Source organism: Danio rerio, chromosome 23, assembly GCF_052040795.2.
Source record: "Danio rerio strain M-AB ecotype USA chromosome 23, GRCz13ab, whole genome shotgun sequence".
Classification (NCBI taxonomy): domain Eukaryota; kingdom Metazoa; phylum Chordata; class Actinopteri; order Cypriniformes; family Danionidae; genus Danio; species Danio rerio.
The window spans coordinates 23312942-23337619 of NC_141043.1; the positions used below are offsets into that span (position 1 = coordinate 23312942).

Sequence of the window (24678 nt, forward strand, 5' to 3'; positions counted from 1 at the left end):
AATATGTGAACTAAAAGAAAAGTGCATCATCAATTAAAATTGAAATATATATGAACGAGGACACCAATTCAATCTCTGTTATTTGAAAATAACATAAATAAAAAGAAGCCCCAGCACTGAACCCTGTGGAATTCCTTTAGTTTCGTTCAAAGTACTGGAAACAAGCCCATCTACTTGAACACACTGATTTCGATTTGTGAGATAATTTTTTACCAACCAATAACATTGTCACGATCTCCAGGGATCTAGCCCATGCAGATCACAGGAGAACTACAAATCTGCCAGCAAAAGAACTACAAGATCCAGTCATGCACCACTCACACACCTGGCCTAGATCCTGTCTGATTGCAAACACTTACACCCTTTGTCTTGCTGAACAGTTTTGTGAACAATACGATGCATTTTCCTTGCCTTGTTTTGCCGTGTTTTTGACTCTCGCCTTGTTTTGTTTGTTTTCGTTGCCTGCTGCCTGACTGTACAGACTATCTCCTGTGTATTTGACTACGATTCTGGATTTGCCATACATCTGTTTGCCACTGTGTTGACCATTGCTTGCCTGACCATCTCTGTATAATAAGCCCTGCATTTGGATCCCTGTTGTCAGCAGCACTTCACATTACAAACATGATGTAAGACGACTAAAGTTGAGTTGACTTGAGACGACTACAAAAGTGAATTTGATTCAACTAAAAAATTAAAGGCAGCAAGAAATTCGTTTACTGACTAGTGATCACAGAGATGTGCTTCTATTTCGATTTCTTTTCGATTAGTCCATAATTTCAACCAACTCTAAATTAAGTCTTTATTTATTAACAAGCAACTACAACTGTCTGCGAACACCACTTTCTCACTCACATGATCCGCGAACAGTTCAAAGGCCTTTAAAATTAAACTCAGACAGTCAGTAAGCAGCAAATGTGACAGGAACTAAATAAGAGCATCTCCTCATGGGCTGTCTGGGTCCTTCAAGACTGTTACCGTACTTTCATTACAGCCTCACCAAAAATAACACTCCCACCGCTGTGCCTCCAACACCTCCACATTCTCTCCGGCTTTATCAATCCTCTCAGACACAGAGACTCCGGCTGAGTCCTGCTGACATCCCCTACAGCTGGACAGCAACACTAAATGATAAAGTAACACATGGAGCACTGTAAATACAATGAGGAGATGGTGTTAAATATATGGATAATTCTCAAACAAGACTGTGACACTTTGGTGAAACAGCTCCTCTAACTGCAAAATTACTTTCATAGCTATGTTTTTTCAAGTTGTGAATGTATTTTATGCACAAAATTATAATTAATAAATAAACTCTTAATAAACTCATCATCATGTTATCTTGCATTTGGAGGTGGCGCATGATGTTTGGGGAAACAATTGTGTAGGTCAGTTTTACTGTACAGATGGTTATACAAAATATTTATGACAAAAAACTTTTGTTCGGGTATTTGCAGAATTACTAGAATAATATTTAAGATAATGTGAGATGAGATTAATTAACTGGTTGGTCTACAATAGAACATCCAATTGCATCAAATGTCAAAATCACACATTCAAGCTTGTGTCTCAATAACATTTTGATAGCATTACAAAAGATTTTATTGATTTACACCATATTGATATAGTTGACAATGAAAACGTTTGTCTTTGCAGTTTTTGGACAACAGTGTTACTAAAACTAACTTACACTCACACAGATTAGTTAAAGCTACTAAAAACATGCATGAATCACTATACATCTGACAATTTTATTTGTAGATTTAAATCATAATTCAATCTTGAAGGGCTGCAAATAAACTTTTGTTAATGGGATTTTAAAGAACCATTTTTAAAAATAATTCCATTTTCATTGTCATTGTCTACGTAAATTACAAAAGCACAGTTCAGTCTATGCCTTCTAAATCTTTACCCTATGAAGTGACAGCTTACAAGGGATTAGGGCACAAGGATGAGCTATTCCAAATGGAACGCAATGTGTGATACCAAACAACTTCCCTGCGCAAAAAATCATGGGGGATGAAAATTCTTCACCCTATGAGCCCTTTGAGGTGGCTAGATCTGAGTGCTTCTCTTTGAAATGACACTTCAATATGGCAACTATGATTGTTACTCATTGCAGGGTGATACACTCTATTTGGAACACACTTCATATGTGTGCAGACACCTAGTTATTCTTTAAAAAAAGTGATTTTGCTTATTAGCCTGGCATGCAAAATAGTTTTTAGTTAACCAAAATCAGTTAAACTTAAACTCTATCTTTAAACTCTACCCCTCTAATGAGAACCAGTTATATACAGTTAGAATTATTATGCCCCCTAAATTATTATTCCCCAGTATATTTTTTCCGTATTTTTTTGTTTAAGGGAAAGAAGATTTTTTCAACACATTTTTAAACATGATAGTTTTGATACCTAATATCTAATGTCTGATTTCCTTATTTTTGCCATGATGACAGTAAATAATATTTTACTAGATATTTTTTAAGATACTAGTATTCAGCTTAGAGCAATTTAAAGCCTTAACTAGGTTAATTAGGTTAACTAGGCAAGTTAGAGTAATTAGGCAAGACATTGTATAACTGTAGTAGTTTTGTAGAAAACGGAAAAAATATAGCTTAATGAGGCCAATAATATTGACCCTAAAACTTTTTTATTGTAAAACTACTTTTATTCAAGCCAAACTATACTACAAATGAGACTTTCTCCATGAGAAAAATATTATAGAAAATTGTCACAATCACAAACCTCTAACCACCAGAGGTCGCTGCAAAACATTCACTCTCATGGAACTACAAATCTGCTTGTAAATGGACAACATATTCAGTCATGCCACACACACACCTGCTTCCTCATTTAGACTGATTACAATTTCACCACCTGAGGATTGTCAAAGACTGATTACACACACTGTTTAAGCAGCACACACACTCATTCACATTGCCGAGTCTTGTTATCTGCCACAGTGACATTACAACCCGTTTCCTTTGTCTGCCTTTGCTGTGTTTTGATCCTTGCCTTGTTTATGTATTTAATTCTGTTTGCTGCCTGCCTCTGACCATCTGCCTGTTAATTTGACTTCGACTCTGGTTTGCCTTCATACATCTGTTTGCACCTGTGTTGACCATTGCTTGCCTGACCACTGAATAAACCTGCACGTGGATCCACACCTCTGTTTTCAGTGTCACTCCACTTGTTACAGAAATACTGTGAAAAAATCACTGCTCTGTTAAACATCATTTGGGAAATATTTAAAAAAGAAAAAAAAAATCAGAACGGCTAATAAGTTTGACTGCAATGGTAGTTGCTGTATTAACTCATAAGAATGTCTAAAAGTATGAGGTAGAGTTTGCTTGTATATTTTATTAAATGCAATCTCATATTTGTAAACACGGCCAACTAAAACTCGCTCAAATATATCCAATGGCAAATTCCCAGATTGCAAAACCCTGGACCGGAGGATAAAATGGTTGAGAAAATGGAATGTAAAGGTCAGTATACTTGACTGAGCAGATTTTGTTTCTCATATCCAAAAGGTGTGTCTAATTCATCAAAGAGAAAGTCAGATGCATATATTTGGTTAATGCTATTATAAAGATGAGAGAACCAGCGTTAACTCAATGAGTGTAGAACTGTCACTCACTAATCCAATAACCGTGGCCCCTCTGTAACCTGCTGACCTCTTGTTTGCCTTTTTACATGTCTGTAAATTTGTTTTAGCCTTAATAAGACAGACCTAGGAAATAAGCCAATAGATTAACTGGCTGCCTGAGGGGGGTAATAATAACATGGTCTGGAGACCTTTGAGAAAGTTCTCCCATCTAGCTTCCAAAACAACATCGATAGACTAGACGCAAGTTTTGGTGAAAATTATTCATGGGTCAGGCACAAAGACATTTGGTGAATGATTAAACTTGGCCATACACATCTAAATGCAAAGAAAGAGTTCCTGTCTACATATTGTACAGTACATAACACACCTGAATGAAACAAAAAGTATAACTGAATGTATATATGCAATCAAAATCATGATGCCAGTCACATCAGCAAATATGAACAAAGCAAAATAAATCATAATAATAAAAGGAAAAATATGTAGGGAAAGGCACACATTTGTCTACTTTAATGTTTTGTTTAACATTTTTACAAATTATTACAAAATGAGTCAAATAGTTATTCATTGTAATTCAGTGTAACAATTATTTATGTGAAAGTAAAACAACATACTTGATTTGACCTCTTACAGCCCACTTATATGTAAAGAAGCCCACATGTAAAGAAAACATTTCATAAATAATCAAACCCAGTGGCATTTGAAATGACAATTAATTAGTATTTTGGGTCAACATCACTGTGATCCTTATTGGTACTGCTATTACAGGCCCATAGCCAGATTCTGACATAGTCCAGAATTTGGCCTCAATATGAGCTCATATGAGTCCCATTCGTGATAGTATGCCATCACAAATTGCGAAAATAACTGATAACTGAGGCTTTAGATAAACTTTAGGACACATTCATTTACTTACAGATTACAGTTTTATATTTGTTTTTGGTTGGTTTTAAATAAGTTTTAACAGATGCCTAATAGTTTTTATGGCGTATGACATTTTAAAGTGTAAGTATTTTTTCATACTTCTTTATTCAAAATTTTTACTTAAAAATTCTAATCTCATTACATTTTTTTATATATAAAACTGTAATAGCAGTTTAAACGCACATTTCTACATAACAATTTTGTGGTAAAATAGTATGGTAAGCACGTTGACAAAATTGTAGGAAATATTTTTGTTTTTGCAGTTTTTTGTTTTGTTATTAACATGTCATGATTCTTGTTCTATACAATATATGATTATACAATACAATGACAAGATTGCTTTGGCATATACAACATTGTAAAAATGGATAACATTTTAATGTGAGCACTTAAATTTAACGAAAGTAGCCTAATTAAAACTAAACAAATAAACAAAAGAAATGAAAGCAGTGGAAGGCAATGCATTTGAATACATTGTACATTGAGCATGTTACCGGCTGTGCCTGAGGAAAATAAACTGTACAACATTGAAGACTAAATAACAATACTATACAAAAACATTGTCAGCTGGGCTTTATAACAGCACAATGCAATGCAAAACAGCATAATATTTAAAAGTACAATAATTACTTACCACAGATGGACAGCAACAGAAGCGCGCGCATGGCTGTATGGTGATGAATCTTCAACTGCCGCGCGCCTCTAAAATATGAAAATTACCAATCAGCTGTCACACAACTCCGGCTTTTCACATGAAACTACTGGACAACGTGCACTTCACAAAAACTCAAGTAAATATAGGAAAACAACACAAACGTACGTGGTACGTGCATATTTGTACTCGAAGCGCGTACTCACATGTTTACAGTAATAATGTCGATGGTCAGCCTGTTCTTTTAGTCATACAGACAGTTTGAGCGCTATCTCAGTCAGACGGACTTTCTGGAGTCCTGTTGCAGCTGTGTGGAAAAGTCTGATAGAAATCACGTGCTGGATTTCACAGTTTACAAAACAACGCTACATCCCTGCACAGCCCTCAAAAAATTTCAGAGTCCGTCAAAAATAAATCCACTTCTTGTTTTCCGTAGCGCCAGTACATGAACGCGCATAGTCGAACGGGAATGCGTGCGCTTCTGCAAACGGATTTAAAAGGACTCGAGTAATAATAAACAGAAGTGTCATACTTATTTGGAGATAATATTGTATTTAATTCAAACAGATTTAAGGCAAAACACTGCAAGTAAACAAAGTAAAAAGGTTACCTATAGTTCATCACACTCCCCCATCCATTACATACAAATAAAAAATATTATTGTATGACACTTTGCAAAAATAATTTGTTTAAATATGCAAATGAACAATCTTGGGAAAATGAATCAGGACTATGTTTTGCGGAAGAATAGTGGTTTGGTGCACTTCAGAGAATACGTTCAAGTACAATTTGTGCTCCCTTAGCAGCCTGATACAATTTATAATCTATTTCTCAAAAACCAAGCTATCTGAAAATGTTCCCAATATTGATGACAGATGTCAGACACCTCAGTGTAATTTAGGTCATATGTTCTTTATGTTCCCTATGTTACAGAATTACTGGATTAATTATTTTTCAATTAAGTTGGTGTTGCAGGTAAATATAGACCCATCCCCTGATGTTGCCATTTTTGGAGTTCCAAAGATTTGGTCCCAGTTTAATTCTAAAATAAAAAAATATTTTGGTATTTACCTCATTATTAGCTAGACGTCGTATTCTACTTCACTGGAAATCAAATAAGTCTCCAACTACATCCCAATGGCTTGTGGATACCTTTCGTTTTCTAAAGTTGGAAAAGGTTTCTTTAAAAAGTGGCAATGTTTTATAACTTACTTTAACACTCTTAACATCTTACCTTCCATTTAATAGATGCACTCTTCTTCTTTTTTAATTTATTTCATCCATTCATTCATTTTCCTTTTGGCTTAGTCCATTCATTAATCTAGGGCCGCCACAGCGGAATGAACCGCCAACTTATCCAGCACGTTTTTACACAGCGTATGCCCTTCCAGCTGCAATCCATCTCTGGGAAACATCCACACACACTCATTCGCTACGGACAATTTAGCCTACCCAATTCACCTGTACCACATGTCTTTTGGACTGTGAGAGAAACCGGAGCACCTGGAGGAAACCCACAAGCACGCAAGGAGAACTCCACACAGAAACGCCAACTGACCCAGCCAAGGCTCAAACCAGAGATCTTCTTGCTGTGAGGCGACAGCACTACCTACTGCGCCACCCTTATTTATTTCATAGTAAATTCATTTTTGTTTTGTTTTAACGATTATTATCTTACTGTTTAATTGTAAATATTTACTTTCAATGTTAACAGCGTATCAGAACATCTGATTGTTGAATGTCTGCATTCAGTTGGTTGTAAATTCCTGTACACTTTTATTTCTGTAATTTCCATTTTTCTTTTCCTCTTATTATTTTTATCATTATTAATATTATTTTTATCTTGTTTTTTCTTCTTCTTTGTAAAAACAACAACAAATGATATGTAAGTATTTGTACTATATAGTGTTTGTTTTTTTGCTCTAAAAAATGTTACATGAATATGCAAATAAGCACCATTTCATTAAGTTCATTCTTATCTGCATACATTTTTAGATTTTGAAGTTACAGTTCAAATTTGTTCAGGTTCAAAATTGTAATATTTTGGTCATATTCAAAGGTTTTCACAGAGAGACTCATGTGAATCTCTTTAACAATCCTGTAAAAAGTAAACATTTTTTAAAACTTTTTTTTTTTGTAGAATAAATTGTAGCTGGGGTGACATGGTGGCGCAGTAGTGCTGTCGCCTCACAGCAAGAAGTTTGCTGGATCGAGCCCCGGCTGGGTCAGTTGGCATTTCTGTGTGGAGTTTGCATGTTCTCACTGTGTTCATGTGGGCTTTCTCCGGGTGCTCCGGTTTCCCCCAAAAGTCTAAATACATGCGGTACAAGTGAATTCATTCATTCATTTTCTTTTTGGTTTAGTTAACTGACTCAGCCAAGGCTGGAACCAGCGACCTTCTTGCTGTGATGCGATAGCACTATCTACTGCGCCACTGCGTCACCTCACAGGTGAATTTGGAAAGCTAAAATTGTCTGTAGTGTATGTGTGTGAATGTTTCCGAGAGATTGCGGCTGGTAGGGCTGGATAAGTTGGCGGTTCATTCCACTGTGGCAACCCCAGATAAATAAAGGGTCTAGGCCAAAAAGAAAAAGAAACACCTCACAGTGTATTTTAAATGTTTTCTTTATATTACACTGAAAAAAACACATTATGAAAATCTAAAAAGTCCAAAATCATGAACAAAAAATATTGTTTTGCCTGCAGGATCTCTTCTTAAATAAGTAGTCTATATTATAGGAAACATGTGTGAGCAACAACATATGATTTTTGCAAATGACCATCGAAAGACCTACATGTTAAATATTATGTGAATACAGGACACAAACTGAGTTTATTAGTAACTTATTTCAACAAGGGATTTCTTTTAGATCAGCAACATTTAATTAAAAAACATTAATCTTTACCCACTAGTTATGACATAAACCATCTTTCTTTTTATTTTTTTAAACTACAGTCCTCAAATCTCTAGTTTAAAACAAAACAACATTCCACATGCTTACAATCATAAAATACAGAGTGAAAAAAATATGTATCAAATGAATGAAAGCTCGGGGTCAGCTCAAGCCACTGATCCAAACACAGACAGGATTACTTCATAAATGAACATATCCTGCCTTACACTAACACTAACCCAGAGAGCAAGATGCAGAGATAGAGGAGTGAACATATAGTGACGAAGTAAATCTGACATTCAGAAATATACATTACAAGCATTCTTTTAAGGACTGAGTTGACTTGTAAACGCACCGAAATGTTGTAATGGGTCCTTTTTTAACATTCTCTATCGCCCTCTGTTGTTCAGATTTAGTACTTAAAAAACCAAGGCTGTTTCTCCATTAAAAGAAAACAAAACAATGCATTTTGTAGTCCATATCGAAGGTTTAATGTGTTCATATATGGCTTGTACACAATATAAAAAAGAAGATATGTTGTTAGCCATGTCAATGTCAATTAGTTTATACAGTACTTGGTCAAGTTTAGGGTTGCTAACATCAGATATTTTTAATAATTTTGTCTCTTATGGCCACCAAGGCTGCATATATGTGATCAAAAATAGAGCAAGATCAAGAATAATGTGAAATATCCCTATAATTTTATTTATTTTTATTTGACATTAGAATGTAATATATTCATGTATTCAAGGGAAGGCTGAATTTACAGTAGCAATTATTTCAGAAATCATCCAAATATGCTAATTCGCTGTTCAAGAAACGTGTTTACAGTAATCACCATCAATTTTGAAAAGAGCTATGTTGCTTTATTTATTTTTTTGGAGGCCATTATACTTTTTTAGGATTCTTGCTGAATAGAACGTACAAAAGAGCAGCATTTATTTGAAATAGAAATGTACTGTAACATTTGAAATCCCTTTAGTCATGTTTGATCAATTTAATGCATCCTTGGTGAAAAAAAAAAACTTTGTTTGGGCACATAACATTGTTCAAATTCCCTTTATAGTTGTTCTCAAAGTGTGGTCTGATTTGCTAATACGCAAACAGAACAGAACAAAACAAAACAAAACAAAACAAAACAAAACAAAACAAAACAAAACAAAACAAAACAAAACAAAACAAAACAAAACAAAACAAAACAAAACAAAACAAAACAAAACAAAACAAAACAAAACAAAAACATTCATTCATTCATTTTATTTTCGGCTTAGTGCCTTTGTTAATCAGGGGTCACCACAGTGGAATGAACCGTCAACTTATCCAGCATATGTTTTACACAGCGGATGCCCTTCCAGCTGCAACCCATCTCTGGGAAACATCCATATACTCTCATTTACAGTCATACACTACGGTCAATTTAAGCTTACCCAATTCACCTGTACCGCATGTCTTTGGATTTGTGGGGGAACCGGTGTACCCATAAGAAACCAACACGAACATGTGGAGAACATGCAAACACAGAAATGCCAACTGAACCAGCCGAGGCCCAAATCAGCGACCTTCTTGCTGTGAGGCGCCACTGCACCACCGTGACCCACAAAACAAACAAGCAAACAAAATAAAAACATAAAATAGGCTGATAACTCTGTTTCTTAGCTAAAAAACAGTCAGTTAGTGCCAGTGAAACATGAACAAGAAAGCAGTTTGGGGGAAAAATGGCTTCAATTCTGCCTCAAGAGCAGAAAAGTAAAACAAAAGCCACTGAATGAGACTTGAGGTATAAGTTGTTTGCCCATGATTTGTTTTACAACTCACCAACACTTGAAAACATTTGAGAACCACTGATTTAATAGGATGGCAATAAGACCAAATAAGTAATTAGGTGTATAAGTAATAAAAATATGATGATTCATATTCAAACAGCCATTTAGGCCGCAAAAAAACAATGTTAATCACACAATGGGTGATTGAGAGGATAAACTGATTTCTGATTTCAGGCTTTTAGCATTCATTTACAGCTTCTACTGACAGTTGTTGTAGGCCAATACTTTTGATCTGATATATTCTCTGATGCCTGTAACATTTTTCTCCAGATCTGTCAGTTCATCCCGTTGCTGCTGCATTTTCTGCTCGTTCTTGTTGAACTTTCTCTCCAATTCTTTAATTTTGAAGAAAAACAAAACAAAACAGGAAAATTAAACACTAAGAAAATACAGACAAATAAATTTAAATTGTTCAACATTTAAATGAATAGTTCAGACAAAAAGGAAAATGTACTCATTATTTTTTACTCCATCTCAAGTAGTTATAAATCTTTATGAGTTCTTTATTCTGCTGAAGTGAAGTTTATTTCTAAACTAATTTCCAAAAGAGCATGTGCTTATGATTGAACACAGGTGGTCATTCATAAACCAAATACATGATTCACTATAAATACCTTAAGTTCCATATCACAGCCATCTTCCTTTTGAAGAATCCCCCCTTCCACCCCTACTCCTTCTCCTTTCCTAGATGGGTGGCATGGTGGCCCAGTGGTTAGCACTGTTGCCTCACAGCAAGAAAGTCACTGGTTCTAGTCCTTACCAATCCAGCTGACGTTTCTGTGCTGAGTTTACACGTTCTCCCCATCTTCACGTGGGTTTCCCCCGGGTCCCCCAATTTCCCCCCACTGCCCAAAAACTTGCAACTTAAGTTAATTGATTAGTAGTTATTTTTTAATAGCAATCAGTATTTGTTCATTAGCTACCACGGCAGGGGAGTTTTGAGATCTACCTGAACTCAAACTCCCCTCTCGCCCTGTAACGGGAGGGAGTCCTGGGCACAGGGATCTTATGAGCTCAGGGCTCTCTTCCAGGACAGCATGCCAAACATGCTTTATAATCATCAGGTAAGTGTGAACTCTTAAAAAGAAGATTTTTCGAACAAAGCTGAAAACCTGTAACCATCGACTTCCATAATTGGAAAAATACAATAGAAATACTATGGGAAGTCAATGGTCACTGGTTTCCAGCTTTCTTCAAAACATCTTATATTGTGTTCAACAGAAGAAAGAAACTCAAACAGGTATGGAACAAGTGAAGGGTGAGTAAACGATACTAGAATTTTCCTTTTTGTGTGAACTATCCCATTTAACAGCAAAATGAGAACATAAAAATACACAGATGCTTAAAGTTTCAAATGAGCAATACCAGTAAATCTTTTACTTCAGTAACTGTTAAAAGCCATTGTGCACATACTTTTGAGAGTTTCCATGCCCATGGTGGCCTTCTTCAGCAGATCTTCTGCTTCTTTCTTCATCTCTATGGCTTTCTGGTTAACATTGCCTTCTCCTGTCCCTCCAGCCGAGTCCACCTTCTCTTTCAGCTGTTTGTACAGAGTCTCAGCATTTGTCAGCTCCTGTTGATCATAAACACACATTTACATTTAATTTAAAAATCTGTATGAACTGAAATTTGCTGCAGAAGTTTATTCCATATTGATGAGGCATTTCCAACAAAAATGAATATTGAGTAGGGGCGGAGTTTTGCTTTTATGCTCCTCCTCTCATCTTTCGCTAACAGATGAAGAGACGTGGCTAAGCATATTTTGCCAAAGCTGTCAAACTGACATCAGTGAAGGACTGCTATTCTAGAGTGAAAGAAAATGGATAGCTTTGATTGAAGATTACCAAAACAAACACTTATTTCAGTGGATTAACTTGCACCGATTAATTAAGCCTAACAATGTCCACTAGCAAAATAAAAATCATACATTTTGATTTCATAAAGACTTCAAGCACTGAATCAGTACAGTAAATCTTTAAATGCAAACCCGCACCTCTTGAAGTCCCTCTGCTTCTCGAGTTGCATTGTCCGACTGGGCTTTGGCTTCTTTGGCCATCTCCCTGTTCTGCTCCGTTTTATTCTTTAATAAATCCACTCCATTTGACAAATTGACTAAACGCATCATCACATCTGTAAGGTTGTTGTCTAAATTTAAGAGTTTGTCGTCAACCTGGTAATGAAAGAGAAAGAAAGGTGATTAGATCAAATAATACACTATTGTTTATCATTTAATCTGTCAATTATTTATTTATTTATGTAATGTAATACTTTCATTTAAGAGGACTACATTCAATTCATCAAAACCAACCGGAGACATTTATCATGTTATTTTATTCCAAATGACTATTTTTCTAGTTATCAGAGAAGTATAAATTATATTATCATGTCCTCCACTAGTATATTAAGCAGCACACATGTTTTCAATACAGAAAGTATTAGGAAATATTTCTTGATGCATAAATTAGAATGAAAATGATACTAGAATGATTTCTGAAAGGTCATGTGACACTGAAGACTGGAGTCATGAAGATGCTGAAAAAAATTTTTTTGATTCACAAGAAAGTTCTTTTTTTAAAATATATATTTTTACAGAAATCATTCTTAAAAAAATCTTGAAAGCTAATAACAATGTCATAATTATTGCATTTAATAAATAAAGCCCTGGTGAATATAAGAGACTTAAAATGATCAGCAAAAAATGCTACTTCAAAAACAAAACTAAAACTATTAAAAGAGCAGTGCAGAGACGTTTTTTTTACGTTTTTTTTAGAAAAGCATAAATGAGGTTTACCATGGCAGTGATGTTCTGGATATTCTTGAGGTTTTTTAGAGCTGTGCTCATTTCCTCTTCAGCTTTCTTTATGGCATTCTGTGAGGTTTCAAGTGCTTCTTTTGTTTTATTGATATTATCACTCACTCCATCAGCTTGTGTCCTGTGCAAAACACAAAACACTTATAAGACCCTGCTTCCCTCTGCTATTAACATGTTTTTTATGAACTAAAATGATCATGTTCCCTCATGTTGATGATCATGTTGTCTTTTGAAGCTGTCTTAATGCATTTGATGGTACAAGCACTTACACAATGAAAACAATCTAAAGAAATGTGATTTATATTCCACCTATGGAAGTTGTCGAAAGTGAGCAAGCTCATGACATGTTAGACCCATCTATATTTTGCATTGTACTTGTTATTAGTTTGATGAAAACACATTTTACAGGTGCAAATGGTGCCAAAGTGCCATTAAATTTGAATGCATCTTTGAGTCAAATAGTTCACACTGTTCTCTCTCACTTACTTTGCATCCTGAGCTTTTTTGAGTAGATCGTTGACTTTGGCCAGTTGTTCTGAGGTGTGATTGAACACTCCCTCCACGTTGGTGAGGTTGACGATGCTGTCTTTGATTTGCTCCACTAAGTTGACTATTACAGTCCTGTTGACTGGCAAGGAGATTGCCAGAACCTGCTGGGCCACTTTTTCAATGCTTTCTGGATCTGCTCCCTCCTCTAAATATAACATGAGATTTGGAAATGCAAATCATGCGAAATTGTAAACATTTACAATCTGACTTACGTTGTTTAAAAAGATACTATTTTATAGTATATTAAAGTATTGTTCCATACACAAAACGCAGATCAGTGCAGAGAGTTAAGATGGGATTTGCAATAAATATTGCACTAATATCAGCAAAATGTTTTCATATTGATCATAATTTTGCTAAATCTATTTGAACAAAATGTTCTTGTAAACTCATTATCAATCATTAAAAAAGTTTGGGGTGACTAAGGTTTAATAATTTACATTTTCAAAATATTAAAGCAATTTAACCACAATATTAATTCATAATATCATTACAATATTATTATTTTTACAGTGTTTATATCAAATAAATGCTACCACTTTGGTGGGCATAAGGTTCGCTCAAAAACATACTTATGACCCCAAACATTTGAAAGCTAGTATATTTAAATGACTTTTTTGTTAACAAACATGTGTTTCTTTATGCTTTTATAGACAATCTGCAAAATTATTTCTTTAATATTACAGAAAATCAACCACAAACAACATGAAGGTGAGCTAATTTTCTTTCTAACAGCATTTCCCACCTACACAAAAATAATATAGTAACAAATCTACTGACCATTCAGAAAGTCTTTAATCTTCTGGATGAAGTTTTTGAGCATCTTGTTGGACTTCTCAAACATGTCCTTCTTGTTCTGGGCTTTATCGAGAGTTTCTTTGGCTTGTGTTTTCACAGTTTGAGTGAGCGTAGCAATGTCTCGTAGCTAAGAAACAGTTAAAGATTATTTCATATTCTTTCACAAGTAAGCACTCACTGCAAGTGCTCAACCAGACACATCCATACCTTCTTAGCCATGGTTTGGAGCTCCTCGCTAACAGCAGTCAGGTTCTTATGGACCTCATCAGCATTGTCTAAAGCCTTCACTGAAGCACCAACAGTTCCATTACATCCTCTACCTCCACACTTCAGCACACCATCACTGCCACGACATCCCGCTCCTCCACAGGGGCTCTCTTCACAGCTACCATTCACATTGCCATTGGCGTGGCCACCGCAGACCTGAAATGTAAAGTTAGAAAGAGTTCTTCTGTCAAAATGAATTTTCTTAAAGATAAAGTTCACACAAAAATGACAATTACAGTTCGTACACTCTGAACTTTTCACAATTTCTTTCTTCTGTTGAACAATAAAGAAGATATTTTGTGTTGTGTTTTATGTTGAAAACCAGCAGCCATTGACATCCATACTAGAAACCAAAAATACAATGAAAGTCAAAGGCTGCAGCTTTCTAACAATCTTTAAAATATCTTCCTTTTTGTTCTACTGAATAAAAACCTCAAACAGGTTTTGAACAAGTGAAGAGTAAATGATGACAGAGCTTTCATTATGGGTTGAACGATCACTTTAACCCAGTTTACTGTTCATTAACAATCACTTTTCAGCTTGGCCAATCGTTATAATTTTAGGGCGTGGCTACTGTAGCATATGGAGACAGAAGTTGTTTAGTTGATGTGGGACCATCACTGATGCATTAAAAGAAACACAACATGGAGACTTGCCAAAATAAATTCTATAAAAGGTAAAACCAGCATAAATAAAATGTTTGTGTTTTTATAAAATGGAGGAAATTTACAAAATTGCTTGAGTTTCAATCGAGACACACAACTTCTTTCAGACATGCAGGTTAATCTCAAGTTTGTGACATGTCACCCCCCCCCCCCCATATAAACAGTAAAATACATTTAACAATCAATTTAATAATAATTTTAAATGAAATAGGATGGTGAGCTTAAAGGCACAATATTTAGCATTTCTTCATTAAAATATACAAAAAACTTCAAGAGTGTTATATATATTTTGCTGACTTTTGTACTTACATTATAACAACTGTTTCAAAGAATGTTTAAATAGGACTTATGACTGAATTCCTATAGGATGTAATATAGAAAAAAACTCCCATGACTCCACACTCAGTCACCCAGCAAACAATTTTGTGCTTAATAGACGTCTAATAGACATCTAAACGTAAACAACTTGGCTAAAACAAGGCTAAACTTGAGCTGTAAGTGAAAAACTAACAGACATCTAAGAATAGCCCAAAACTAGACCAGTCATCAAATAGACAGATTAGACAGACTTTATAAGTGTAGTCATTCATTTCTGTTCATTTGATGACTAGTCTAGTTTTGGCCAATTCTTAGACGTCTATTAGATTTTCACTGACAGCCCAAATTTAACCTTGTTTTAGCCAAACAATTATTTTTAGATGTCTATTAGACATCATTTAAAAACTAAAAATGCTTGCTGGGCATTGTCAAAACTACACTTTTGTTTACTGTGAATATGAGCCCTCTAGTGGTGAAAATTACATACTGTGCCTTTAAGGGGTATTTGCAAAAGTTGTCTGAAAACATGCTTTATTTTTGTCATTAAAATAAGTAGGGATGGGTACCGAAACTCTATACTTTATTGTATTGGTGCTACATTATAAAAGACCGAAATATCAATAAGCTGTGACGTTAATTCTCTAACTGGAGAATTATTGCTGAATAAACATTACTTACAGTAGCATAATTTAACTGACCAACCTTTTCTAATTTGTGATGTTTGATATTTGTCTGCACAGTTGGCAATCTCACATGAGAAATGCTCATATTATCAGCGAGCGCATTAAGTATAAAAGCCTTCACAGTTCTCGGCTGTGTGCGTGCACTCGGTAGAGGCTCGTGCTAAGCGCACACACATAGCTCACGACACAGACTCACGTGAAAACAGCTCATAAGCTTGTGGTGTGAACAACCAAACAGTACAACCAAACAGGTTGTATTTCCTGAGTGGACAATGACAATGCCCAATGCAACAAACGCAATCAGTTGTTTCTATCTTTCAAAAGTGCATTAACTCCAGAAAGACAAATGAAAAGTTTTAGACTGCCCAGCTACTAACGGTAACGTCACATCATACTTCGTTATGCCAGCAGTCAATCACCTAAATTATTCATTCATTCATTCATTTTCTCTTCAACTTAGTACCTTTATTAATCCCGGGTTGCCACAGCGGAATGAACTGCCTGCTTATCCAGCACATTTTTACGCAGTGGATACCCAGCCGCAACCCATCTCTGGGAAACATCCACACACATTCACACACACACTCATACTCTACGGACAATTTAGCCTAACCAATTCACCTGTACCGCATGTCTTTGGACTGTGGGGGAAACCGGAGCACCTGGAGGAAACCCACGCGAACGCAAGGAGAACATGCAAAATCCACACAGAAAAGCCAACTGACCCAGCCGAGGCTTGAACCTAGCGACCTTCTTGCTGTGAGGTAACAGCACTATACCTACTGCGCCACTGCCTCGCCCACACCTAAATTAGTATAATATTAATAGTTAAATAAACACACACGTTTTTTTTCTGCAGTAGCCTAAATAAATCTTAAACATTAAAAATGCTTTTACATCAGTTGTATTTATAAATATAGCCCATGATTAGCTTAACAATAATCTATGCTTATTAAGAAATTATAAAAAAAAGATGCTCCAAAACTGTATTAAAAACACAGTTAACTCCCAAAACATTGTTAACTCATTTATGTGAATGCATTAATGAAAAATCATAAACATTATCTCATTTAACTGCACTTTGCAACTTAAAGAGAGTATTTTCAATGCAGGGACCAAGATAGATTCTGACTTCTGCCAGAAAAGTAAACCATGTTGATTTTTCTCCAGAACAATGGTTAAAAGCTGAGAGTCATTTTCCTTCAAACCATTGCACGTTTCTTTTACAGGGGAAAAAAAACTATTTATTTGTCTTACAATTATTAGTTCCATTTTATTTTACATATAAAAAAACGTAATAATAAAATAAAGTGTTTTAATTCTGTTCAATTTGTTTTTTTGTTTTTTTCATTAAAAAAACACAACAAAAAGTACAGATAAGAGAAACGTTACAGTACTGAACCGAAGTTGTATTGATAAAAGTAGTAATACCGTTAAAACCTTCTATGCCCTTCCCTACAAATAAGTGACGCTAGTAGTGCCAAAACTACCTACTTCACTATTAAAGCATGACATAAACAAGAATGTGTCAAGTTTTAACCAAAGTCTCTACCTTGTTGCTAAGGTGATGGACCTTTCGGTTGATCTCATGAGCTTTTCCCTCCAGTTCAGACAGGGATTTATTGTTAGCTGTGGCTGTACGCAGGAGGCTGTCCTTCTTGTCCTTCAGCAGGGCTTCGGTACGGTTACGTGTGTCCTGAGACTGTTCCACAGGACTCTGGGGTCCGTATACGGAGGCATTGCAGCGCTGCTCTGAATTCAGGGATCTCTGGTAATACTTCAGCACATTTGCAAATTGCTCTGTAAAAGGGAAATAGCAAAAACATCAACCTCATTTCAATGTTTATTACAAAAATGATGGTGTGAATGAAAAGGTAATCAAGTCATGAGTATGTAATCCATACACTGCAGGTAAATTCTTGCTGTTTTAAATGTTTCAGTTGAATCAAAAAAAGTTTTATCTAAACCTACATCATCCAGACTGACTAAAATATTATTATAAATTAAAATAAAAATGACTTGAAACCAGAAGTTAAAGTAACATGAAAACATTTATTGTCATGACTTTTTGCCATTATTAATTTTTACAGTGTAGATGTGCAATCTGCAGAAATTTTCCACTTTTGACCAATTTCATGCATTGATTGTCTGCAATTTGATTGTATATTGCAAAACTGATCAAGTCATTATGTTTATTAGTAATTTGTTTACTATCAGGCTTAGGTACAAAAATATTAAAACAACAAATTAATTCTGCAAATAACATTTCTATAAGGTCAAGTTCCCCTTCGGGGGGAACTTCAGCACTATAAGTGGATTTGATTGTAAAATCCACGCATTGGGAGGTTCGGTTCAGAAGCTACTCGTCTGAAGAGTATTGAACGGGCCAATTAAGAATGAATTGGCAGCGCAAGCCTGCGCAGGTGAGCGGCATAAGCAATCAACTGAGTATATAAGCTCACCTGGCGCCAGCAGACGCTATCCTATTCGCTTCAGAGACTTTCTGATCGAGTCGATGAGGGTTCAGCGAGAGATAATCCGTCGCCCACGGGCCCGCGGACCTCCCGCTCCTCTAAGCGCTCTATCCAAGCTTCGGGCGGGGGAAGCGATCCGTCTAACAGATGGTAGCCCTTACGCCCGATGACACCGGAGACCAGATGTCCACCGCGGCATCGGAGGGTGGGCTTTCATTGTCCGATGATGATCCAGACCCGCTCGCCCCCTTCGGGCTGGTGAGCGCTGTCACTACGGATCCTGAAACAGACATGTTAGCCGTGCTTTCCCGGGCTGCTTCGGCCGTGGGTTGGAGATGGTTTATCCCCCAGCTCCGCGGCCGGACCGACTAGAGGGGCGTTCCCTTCTTCCCGGAGGTGCACAGTAGGCTCACGCGGTCTTGTAGAGCACTTTTTTCTGCTCGTGCTGCGTGTTCCTCCACCCTAACCACTCTTGACGGTGAAACAGCCAGGGGGTATGTGGCGATTCCTCAGGTTGAGTGCGAGATGGCGGTAAATCCGCGCGGCGCCTCTTCTTGGCGGGGTCCGCCTCGTCTCCCATCCAAAGCCTGTAAGTTATCTACCTCCCTCGGAGCTAGAGCTTACATAGCTGCGGGCCAGGCTGCTTCCGCCTTGCATGCGATAGCCACCTACCAGCGCTACCAAGCGCAGGCGCTGGCCGAGCTGCACGAGGGTGGGTCCAACCCAGGCTTACGAGCTTCGCACCGCCGCCGACTTAGCTCTTCGGACTACTGAGTCCGCTGCGTGTGCGTTGGGGAGGACGATGTCCACATTAGTGGTCCAGGAGCGCCACCCCTGGCTGATATGCGCAAAGTCGACAAAGTCCGCTTTCTTGACTTCCCCATATCCCCAGCCAGGTTCGGCGACACTGTCTGTGAATTCACCCAGGAATTCAAGGCGGTGAGAGAGCAGTTGGTGGGTGATGTCTTATCGGCGGTCCGTAGCCCGCTCCGCCCGCCGTGCCATTCATACCTGCTCCTCGCCGAAGGCGCCCGCCTACGAGAGCTGCTCCGCCCCCGCACACGCCTCCGGCGAAACGAGCGCGTCGGGCACCTCGGAAGCAGGCAGCCCCCCTGCCCAGAACGCCGCTAAGTCCGGCAACGGACCGCGAAGCGCCCCTGGGACAGGCCATCTGGAGAAGAGGGAACTTGCTCTTTCCCCGCTGGAGGGCGGGGCCCCATTTCCAACGGCACTTTTTACTGCCATGAAAACATTATGAAAGGGCACTTTTCACTTCCCCAGATGTGACAGCCCGAAATCTGCCAGTCTGGGACGCTATGCTTTCTAGCTTGCAGATTCGGTGCGTTTCGCCAGTGGCTCACGAGCGCTGGGAGGACGGTCTCCTTTCTCCCACCCCTCGAGCCTCCCCTCCGGAGCTCGGGTTTGGAGTGAGAGCAAATATCTCACCTCCAGCTTTTCCGTGAGACCCGCGAGTTTCCCGGATCAGCACACCCACTCCGCGCTGCCCCACTGCTGGTACGTCAGCGATTGTAGCGATGAGTCCATTAGCGAGAGCTCTGCCTGCCTGGTTAGCGCGGGCCAGCTCTTCGCGGTGGCTCATACGCACAATCAGACTCGGCTATGCGATTCAGTTCGCGAAACGGCCCCCCAAGTCACGGGTGTGTATTCACCAGGGTCAGCCCCCTGTCCGCCCCTGTCTTGCGAGAGGAGATTGCTGTCCTCCTGGCGAAGGATGCAATCGAGCCGCTCCCTCCAGCCGAGATGGAGAGCGGGTTTTACAGCCCACGCTTCATCGTGCCCAAAAAGAGCGGTGGGTCACGGCCAATCCTAGATCTGCGCGTTTTGAACCGCTGCCTGCACAAGCTGCCGTTCAGCATGCTCACGCAGAAGCGCATCCTCCGGTGCGTTCGTCCTCTGGGTTGGTCTGCAGCATTAGACCTGATGGACGCGTATTTCCATGTCTCCACTCTTCCTCACCACCGACAGTTTCTGCGGTTTGCGTTTGAAGGTCGAGCTTGGCAATACAAAGCCCTCCCCTTCGGGCTCTCTCTGTCTCCGCGGGTCCTCACCAAGCCCGCGGAGGGTGCCTCAGCGCCCCTTCGGCTCGCGGGCATCTGCATACTCAATTTCTTTACGACTGGCTGATTTTTTGCCCTCTCTCGGAGCAGTTGATTATGCACAGAGACAAAGTGCTCTGGCACTTCCACCTGTGGGGGTTTCAGGTCAACCGAGAAAAGAGCAAACTCGCCCCCGTGCAGAGGATCTCTTCTCTCGGGCTGGAGCTGGACTCGGTCACCATGGCAGCGCGCCTCTCCGGAGAGCGCGCTCAGCTGATGCTGTACTGTCTGAGAGAGCTCGACAGTAAAATAGTGGTCCCACTGAAACTATTTCAGAGGCTCCTGGGGCATATGGCATCCGCAGCCGCTTCATGCCGCTCGGATTATTCTATATGAGACCACTTCAGCACTGGCTTCACGATCGAGTCCCCAGACGCGCATGGCACGCGCGCGCACACCGAGTCTCTGTTACTGCGCTGTGTCGCCGCGCCCTCAGCCCTTGGAGCGACCCCTCGTTCCTACAGGCCTGGGTGTCTCTAGAACAGGCGTCCAGTCTTGTTGTCGTTTCAACAGACACTTCCAACACGGGCTGTGGGGCTGTGCGTTGCGGGCATGCGGCTGCGGACCTGTGGAAAGGTACCCAGTTGCATTGGCACATCGCCTGGAGCTGTTGGCAGTGTTCCTCGCTCTCCACCGTTTTTTTTCCGGTGCTGGAGCGGCAATACGTGCTGGTCAGGACGGACAGTACGGCGGAGGTGGCGTATATCAGCCGTATAGGGGGTATGCGCTCTCGCCGCATGTCTCAGCTCGCCCGCCGTCTGCTCCTCTGGAGTCATCCGCGGCTGAAATCGCTGCACGCCATTCATATTCAGGCAAGCTCAACCGTGCAGCCGATGCGCTCTCACGGCAGCCTTGCGTCCTGGAGAATGGAGACTCCACCCCGAGTCTGTTCAGCTGATATGGGCGCGATTCGGGGAAGCCCAGATCGATCTGTTGCTTCCCCCGAGATCGCTCATTGCCAGTTGTTCTTTCCCTGACCGAGTGCTCTCGGCACGGATGCACTGGCTTACAGCTGGCCTCGGGGCACGCGCAAATACGCGTTTCCCCCAGTGAGCCTGCTCGCGCAGTTACTGTGCAAGGTCAGGGAGGATGAGGAACAGGTTGCTGGTTGCGCCCCTCTGGCTCAACCGGACCTGGATGTCAGAGCTCTCCCTCGCGATAGCCCTCCCCTGGCAGTCCCTTCGAGAGAGCACCTACTCTCTCAGGGACAGGGCACCACCTGGCACCCTCGCCGATCTTTGAAGAGATTTTTAGACGCGAGGAAGACTTAGGTAACCTCCGATTGCGGTGGCTAATACCGTCACTCGGGCTAGAGCCCCCTCCCCGAGCGCGCCTATGCCCTGACGTGGAGTCTATTCACTGAATGGTGTGTCTCTCGCTGAGAAGACCCCCGTAATTTGCCAGATCAGCGTTGTGCTTTCTTTACGCCGAGAGAAGTTGGAGAGCAGGCTGTCGCCCTCCACACTCAAGGTTACGTGGCTGCCATCTCCGTTCTCATAACGCGGTGGCTGGCAGCACCGTGGGAACGCATAACCTCATCATCCGGTTCCTCAGGGGCGTTAAGCGAATTAATCCACCCCGCCCCCTCTCATGCCCTCTTAGGATCTCGCCCTCGCTACACAAGCCGCGTCAGATCCCTTCGATCCTCGACTCAGTATCTTTCTGTCCCTGAAGACAGCTCTGCTGGTCGCGTTGATATCGATTAGAGGGTCGGGGACCCGGAGGCATTTTTCGGTCAGTGACTCGTGCCTGTAATTGGGCTGGCTTTTCTCACGTCCTGAGACCCCGCCCGCGATATGTGCCAAAGGTTCCTACCACTCCGTTTTAATACGAGGTAGTGAGCCTGCAAGCGCTGCCCTCGGAGGAGGCAGACCCAGCCCTTCTTTATTGTCCAGTTCGCGTTTTGCGTATTTTCCGGACCGCACTCAGAGTTTAGATCATCTGAGCAGCTCTTCGTCTGTTATAGCGGTCGGCAGCAGGGAAGTGCCGTACCGAAATAAGTTCCCACTAGATTGTGGATGCCTTTCTTTCACTATCAGAGCCGAGATGAGCCGCGTCCCCCGAGAGCGCGTGCGCACTCCACTCGGAGCTTCGCATCCTCTCGAGCGCGCGCACGCGGCGCCCCTCTAACAGACATCTGTAGAGCTGCGGGCTGGGTGACACCCAACACATTTGCAAGGTTTTACAATCTGCGAGTGGAGCCGGTTTCCTCAAGGGTATTAGGTAACCCTTGGTGATTGAGGAAACAATTCGGTAGGGTGTTGAAACACGCTTGCTGCGCCATTTTCCCTAACACGGAGATACGTGCGCCTTTTTATCTGTCAGTAAAGTTCCCCGTCAGGTGAGCCCTGCAGATTCCTCCGTGGCCCCGAGCACTGACTCAGCGGAGGAGTCACTTGCTGGCCCACTACGTTGTAGGTCTGCCCGCTGGTCAGCCTGCGTTTTGGGTAAAGGTGCCTGCTATGAGTGATCCCCACTAGGCGATCCCATATGCTTATTCCGCCACGGTTAAGTCCCCCCCCTGGGCGGACCCGTGTCTTCCCTCCCCGCTAACCACTCTTTTGCTATGCGTACTCCCCCTTTTTAGGGCTAGTCCATATGTAAATTCTGCCATCTATCCCCCCTTGGGTAACGGATGGCCTCCGCAGCGTCCTCCCTATCGGGATTGCACGCTTCCCAACGTACTGTCGTATTTTCCTAGAATTATCTAGATGCTCACGACTTCCCAAAAAATATATATAAATCCGTAAAACTTCTGTTGAAGTAGGATAAATTAGGGCCAGGGACACGTTGGAGGACCGCGCCCCCCATGATGTGGGTGCGTCACGCTTGCTTGGCTATCTCCTCATCGGGGGTGTTGGTAAGGTGCAGTCATTATGGCGCTTTCAATGGGCTCCCAATGCGTGGATTTTACAATCAAATCCACTTATAGTACTGAAGTTCCCCCCGAAGGGGAACGTTCAAGGTTACTAAAGTAACCCTTCGTTCCCCGAGGAGGGGAACGGAAGCACTATACTCCGTCGCCATAATGACTGTCCCTTAGCTGTTGAAAGTCTCTTCAGCTTAAAAAGGATAGCGTCTGCTGGCGCCAGGTGAGCTTCTATACTCAGTTGATTGCTTATGCCGCTCACCTGCGCAGGCTTGCGCTGCCAATTCATTCTTAATTGGCCCGTTCAATACTCTTCAGACGAGTAGCTTCTGAACCGAACCTCCCAATGCGTGGATTTTACAATCAAATCCACTTATAGTGCTTCCGTTCCCCTCCTCGGGGAACGAAGGGTTACTTTAGTAACCTCGAACGTTTAGCAGTGCCGTCTCTTTCCTTACACAACAGTTGCTTTTTAAATGCATTTTTACTTCGCTAATTTGACATTTTTAAGTAAAACTGCACAAAAAAATTAAATAAAATGTAATCATGCACAAAAAAATGTAATAATGGTAAAAAAATGTAATAATGGTTATTTTGCTTTAATAAAGAACTAACTGGATGTTGAAAATGTTTTTATCATTACTTTTATTGGGCTTTTCTTAACATTAAAACAAGACATCTAATTATTTGGACATCACAATAAAACAAAATGACTTCAGGACATGTTGCAAATGTTAGTTGCAACCCATACATTTTTTATAAAAAAAATACTTAAATATGTGACGTTAATTGTTATGGTAAATCATTACAGATAACCAGATTTTGCTGAAAATCAAATAAAGCTTAATGATATGTTCCCTAAAAAACATCTTCTCAGGTCAGTTTTGATTTTGTGTTTCATATCTAGTACTTAATGTTTGCTAAATAATACTTTACCTGCCAGTCCAGCAGTGAGGTAGTTCTCCAGCTCTCTGCGCAGCTGGTGAAGCGTATTGTTCAGATCTTTCAGTTCTTTCTCCAGGGCAGTTAGGTTTTGTTTCAGATCATTGTTATGGTCTGTTGTCACATTCAGATCCCGTATTACACCCATCAGACGTCCATCAGTCAAAGCGATCTCCGCTCTGACATTAAGACCATATGGATGGAGAAAAACTTGAATTACTCTCATTTAACATGCAAGGAAATTCAAACTGTGGTATAATAAAAAGCTTTTGCAGCATA

At 40.1% G+C, this 24678-nt stretch overlaps 2 protein-coding genes across 7 annotated transcripts in view; both read right to left on the reverse strand.

Moving 5' to 3' along the window:
- Positions 1-5473, reverse strand: part of lamb2 (laminin, beta 2 (laminin S)) — a 78950-nt gene extending 73477 nt beyond the window's left edge. For 2 of the 5 annotated variants that reach the window (XM_087305278.1, XM_087305276.1), the window contains exons 1-2: positions 5357-5451; positions 5171-5238 (exon numbers count right to left, since the gene is read on the reverse strand). In XM_087305278.1, the coding sequence (XP_087161404.1) occupies positions 5171-5201 (31 nt within the window). In that variant the 5' untranslated portion in view covers positions 5202-5238; positions 5357-5451. 5 annotated transcript variants of the gene reach the window in all.
- Positions 5474-8549: 3076 nt separating this feature from the next.
- lamb2l (laminin, beta 2-like) overlaps positions 8550-24678 on the reverse strand; it is a 77331-nt gene continuing 61202 nt past the window's right edge. For both annotated transcript variants that reach the window (XM_087306883.1, XM_087306884.1), the window contains exons 27-35: positions 24394-24578; positions 17550-17797; positions 14272-14487; positions 14047-14191; positions 13204-13411; positions 12697-12838; positions 11899-12075; positions 11319-11478; positions 8550-10240 (exon numbers count right to left, since the gene is read on the reverse strand). In XM_087306883.1, coding sequence (XP_087163009.1) covers positions 10104-10240; positions 11319-11478; positions 11899-12075; positions 12697-12838; positions 13204-13411; positions 14047-14191; positions 14272-14487; positions 17550-17797; positions 24394-24578 — 1618 coding nt within the window. In that variant the 3' untranslated portion in view covers positions 8550-10103. The remainder of the gene's footprint in view (positions 10241-11318; positions 11479-11898; positions 12076-12696; positions 12839-13203; positions 13412-14046; positions 14192-14271; positions 14488-17549; positions 17798-24393; positions 24579-24678) is intronic.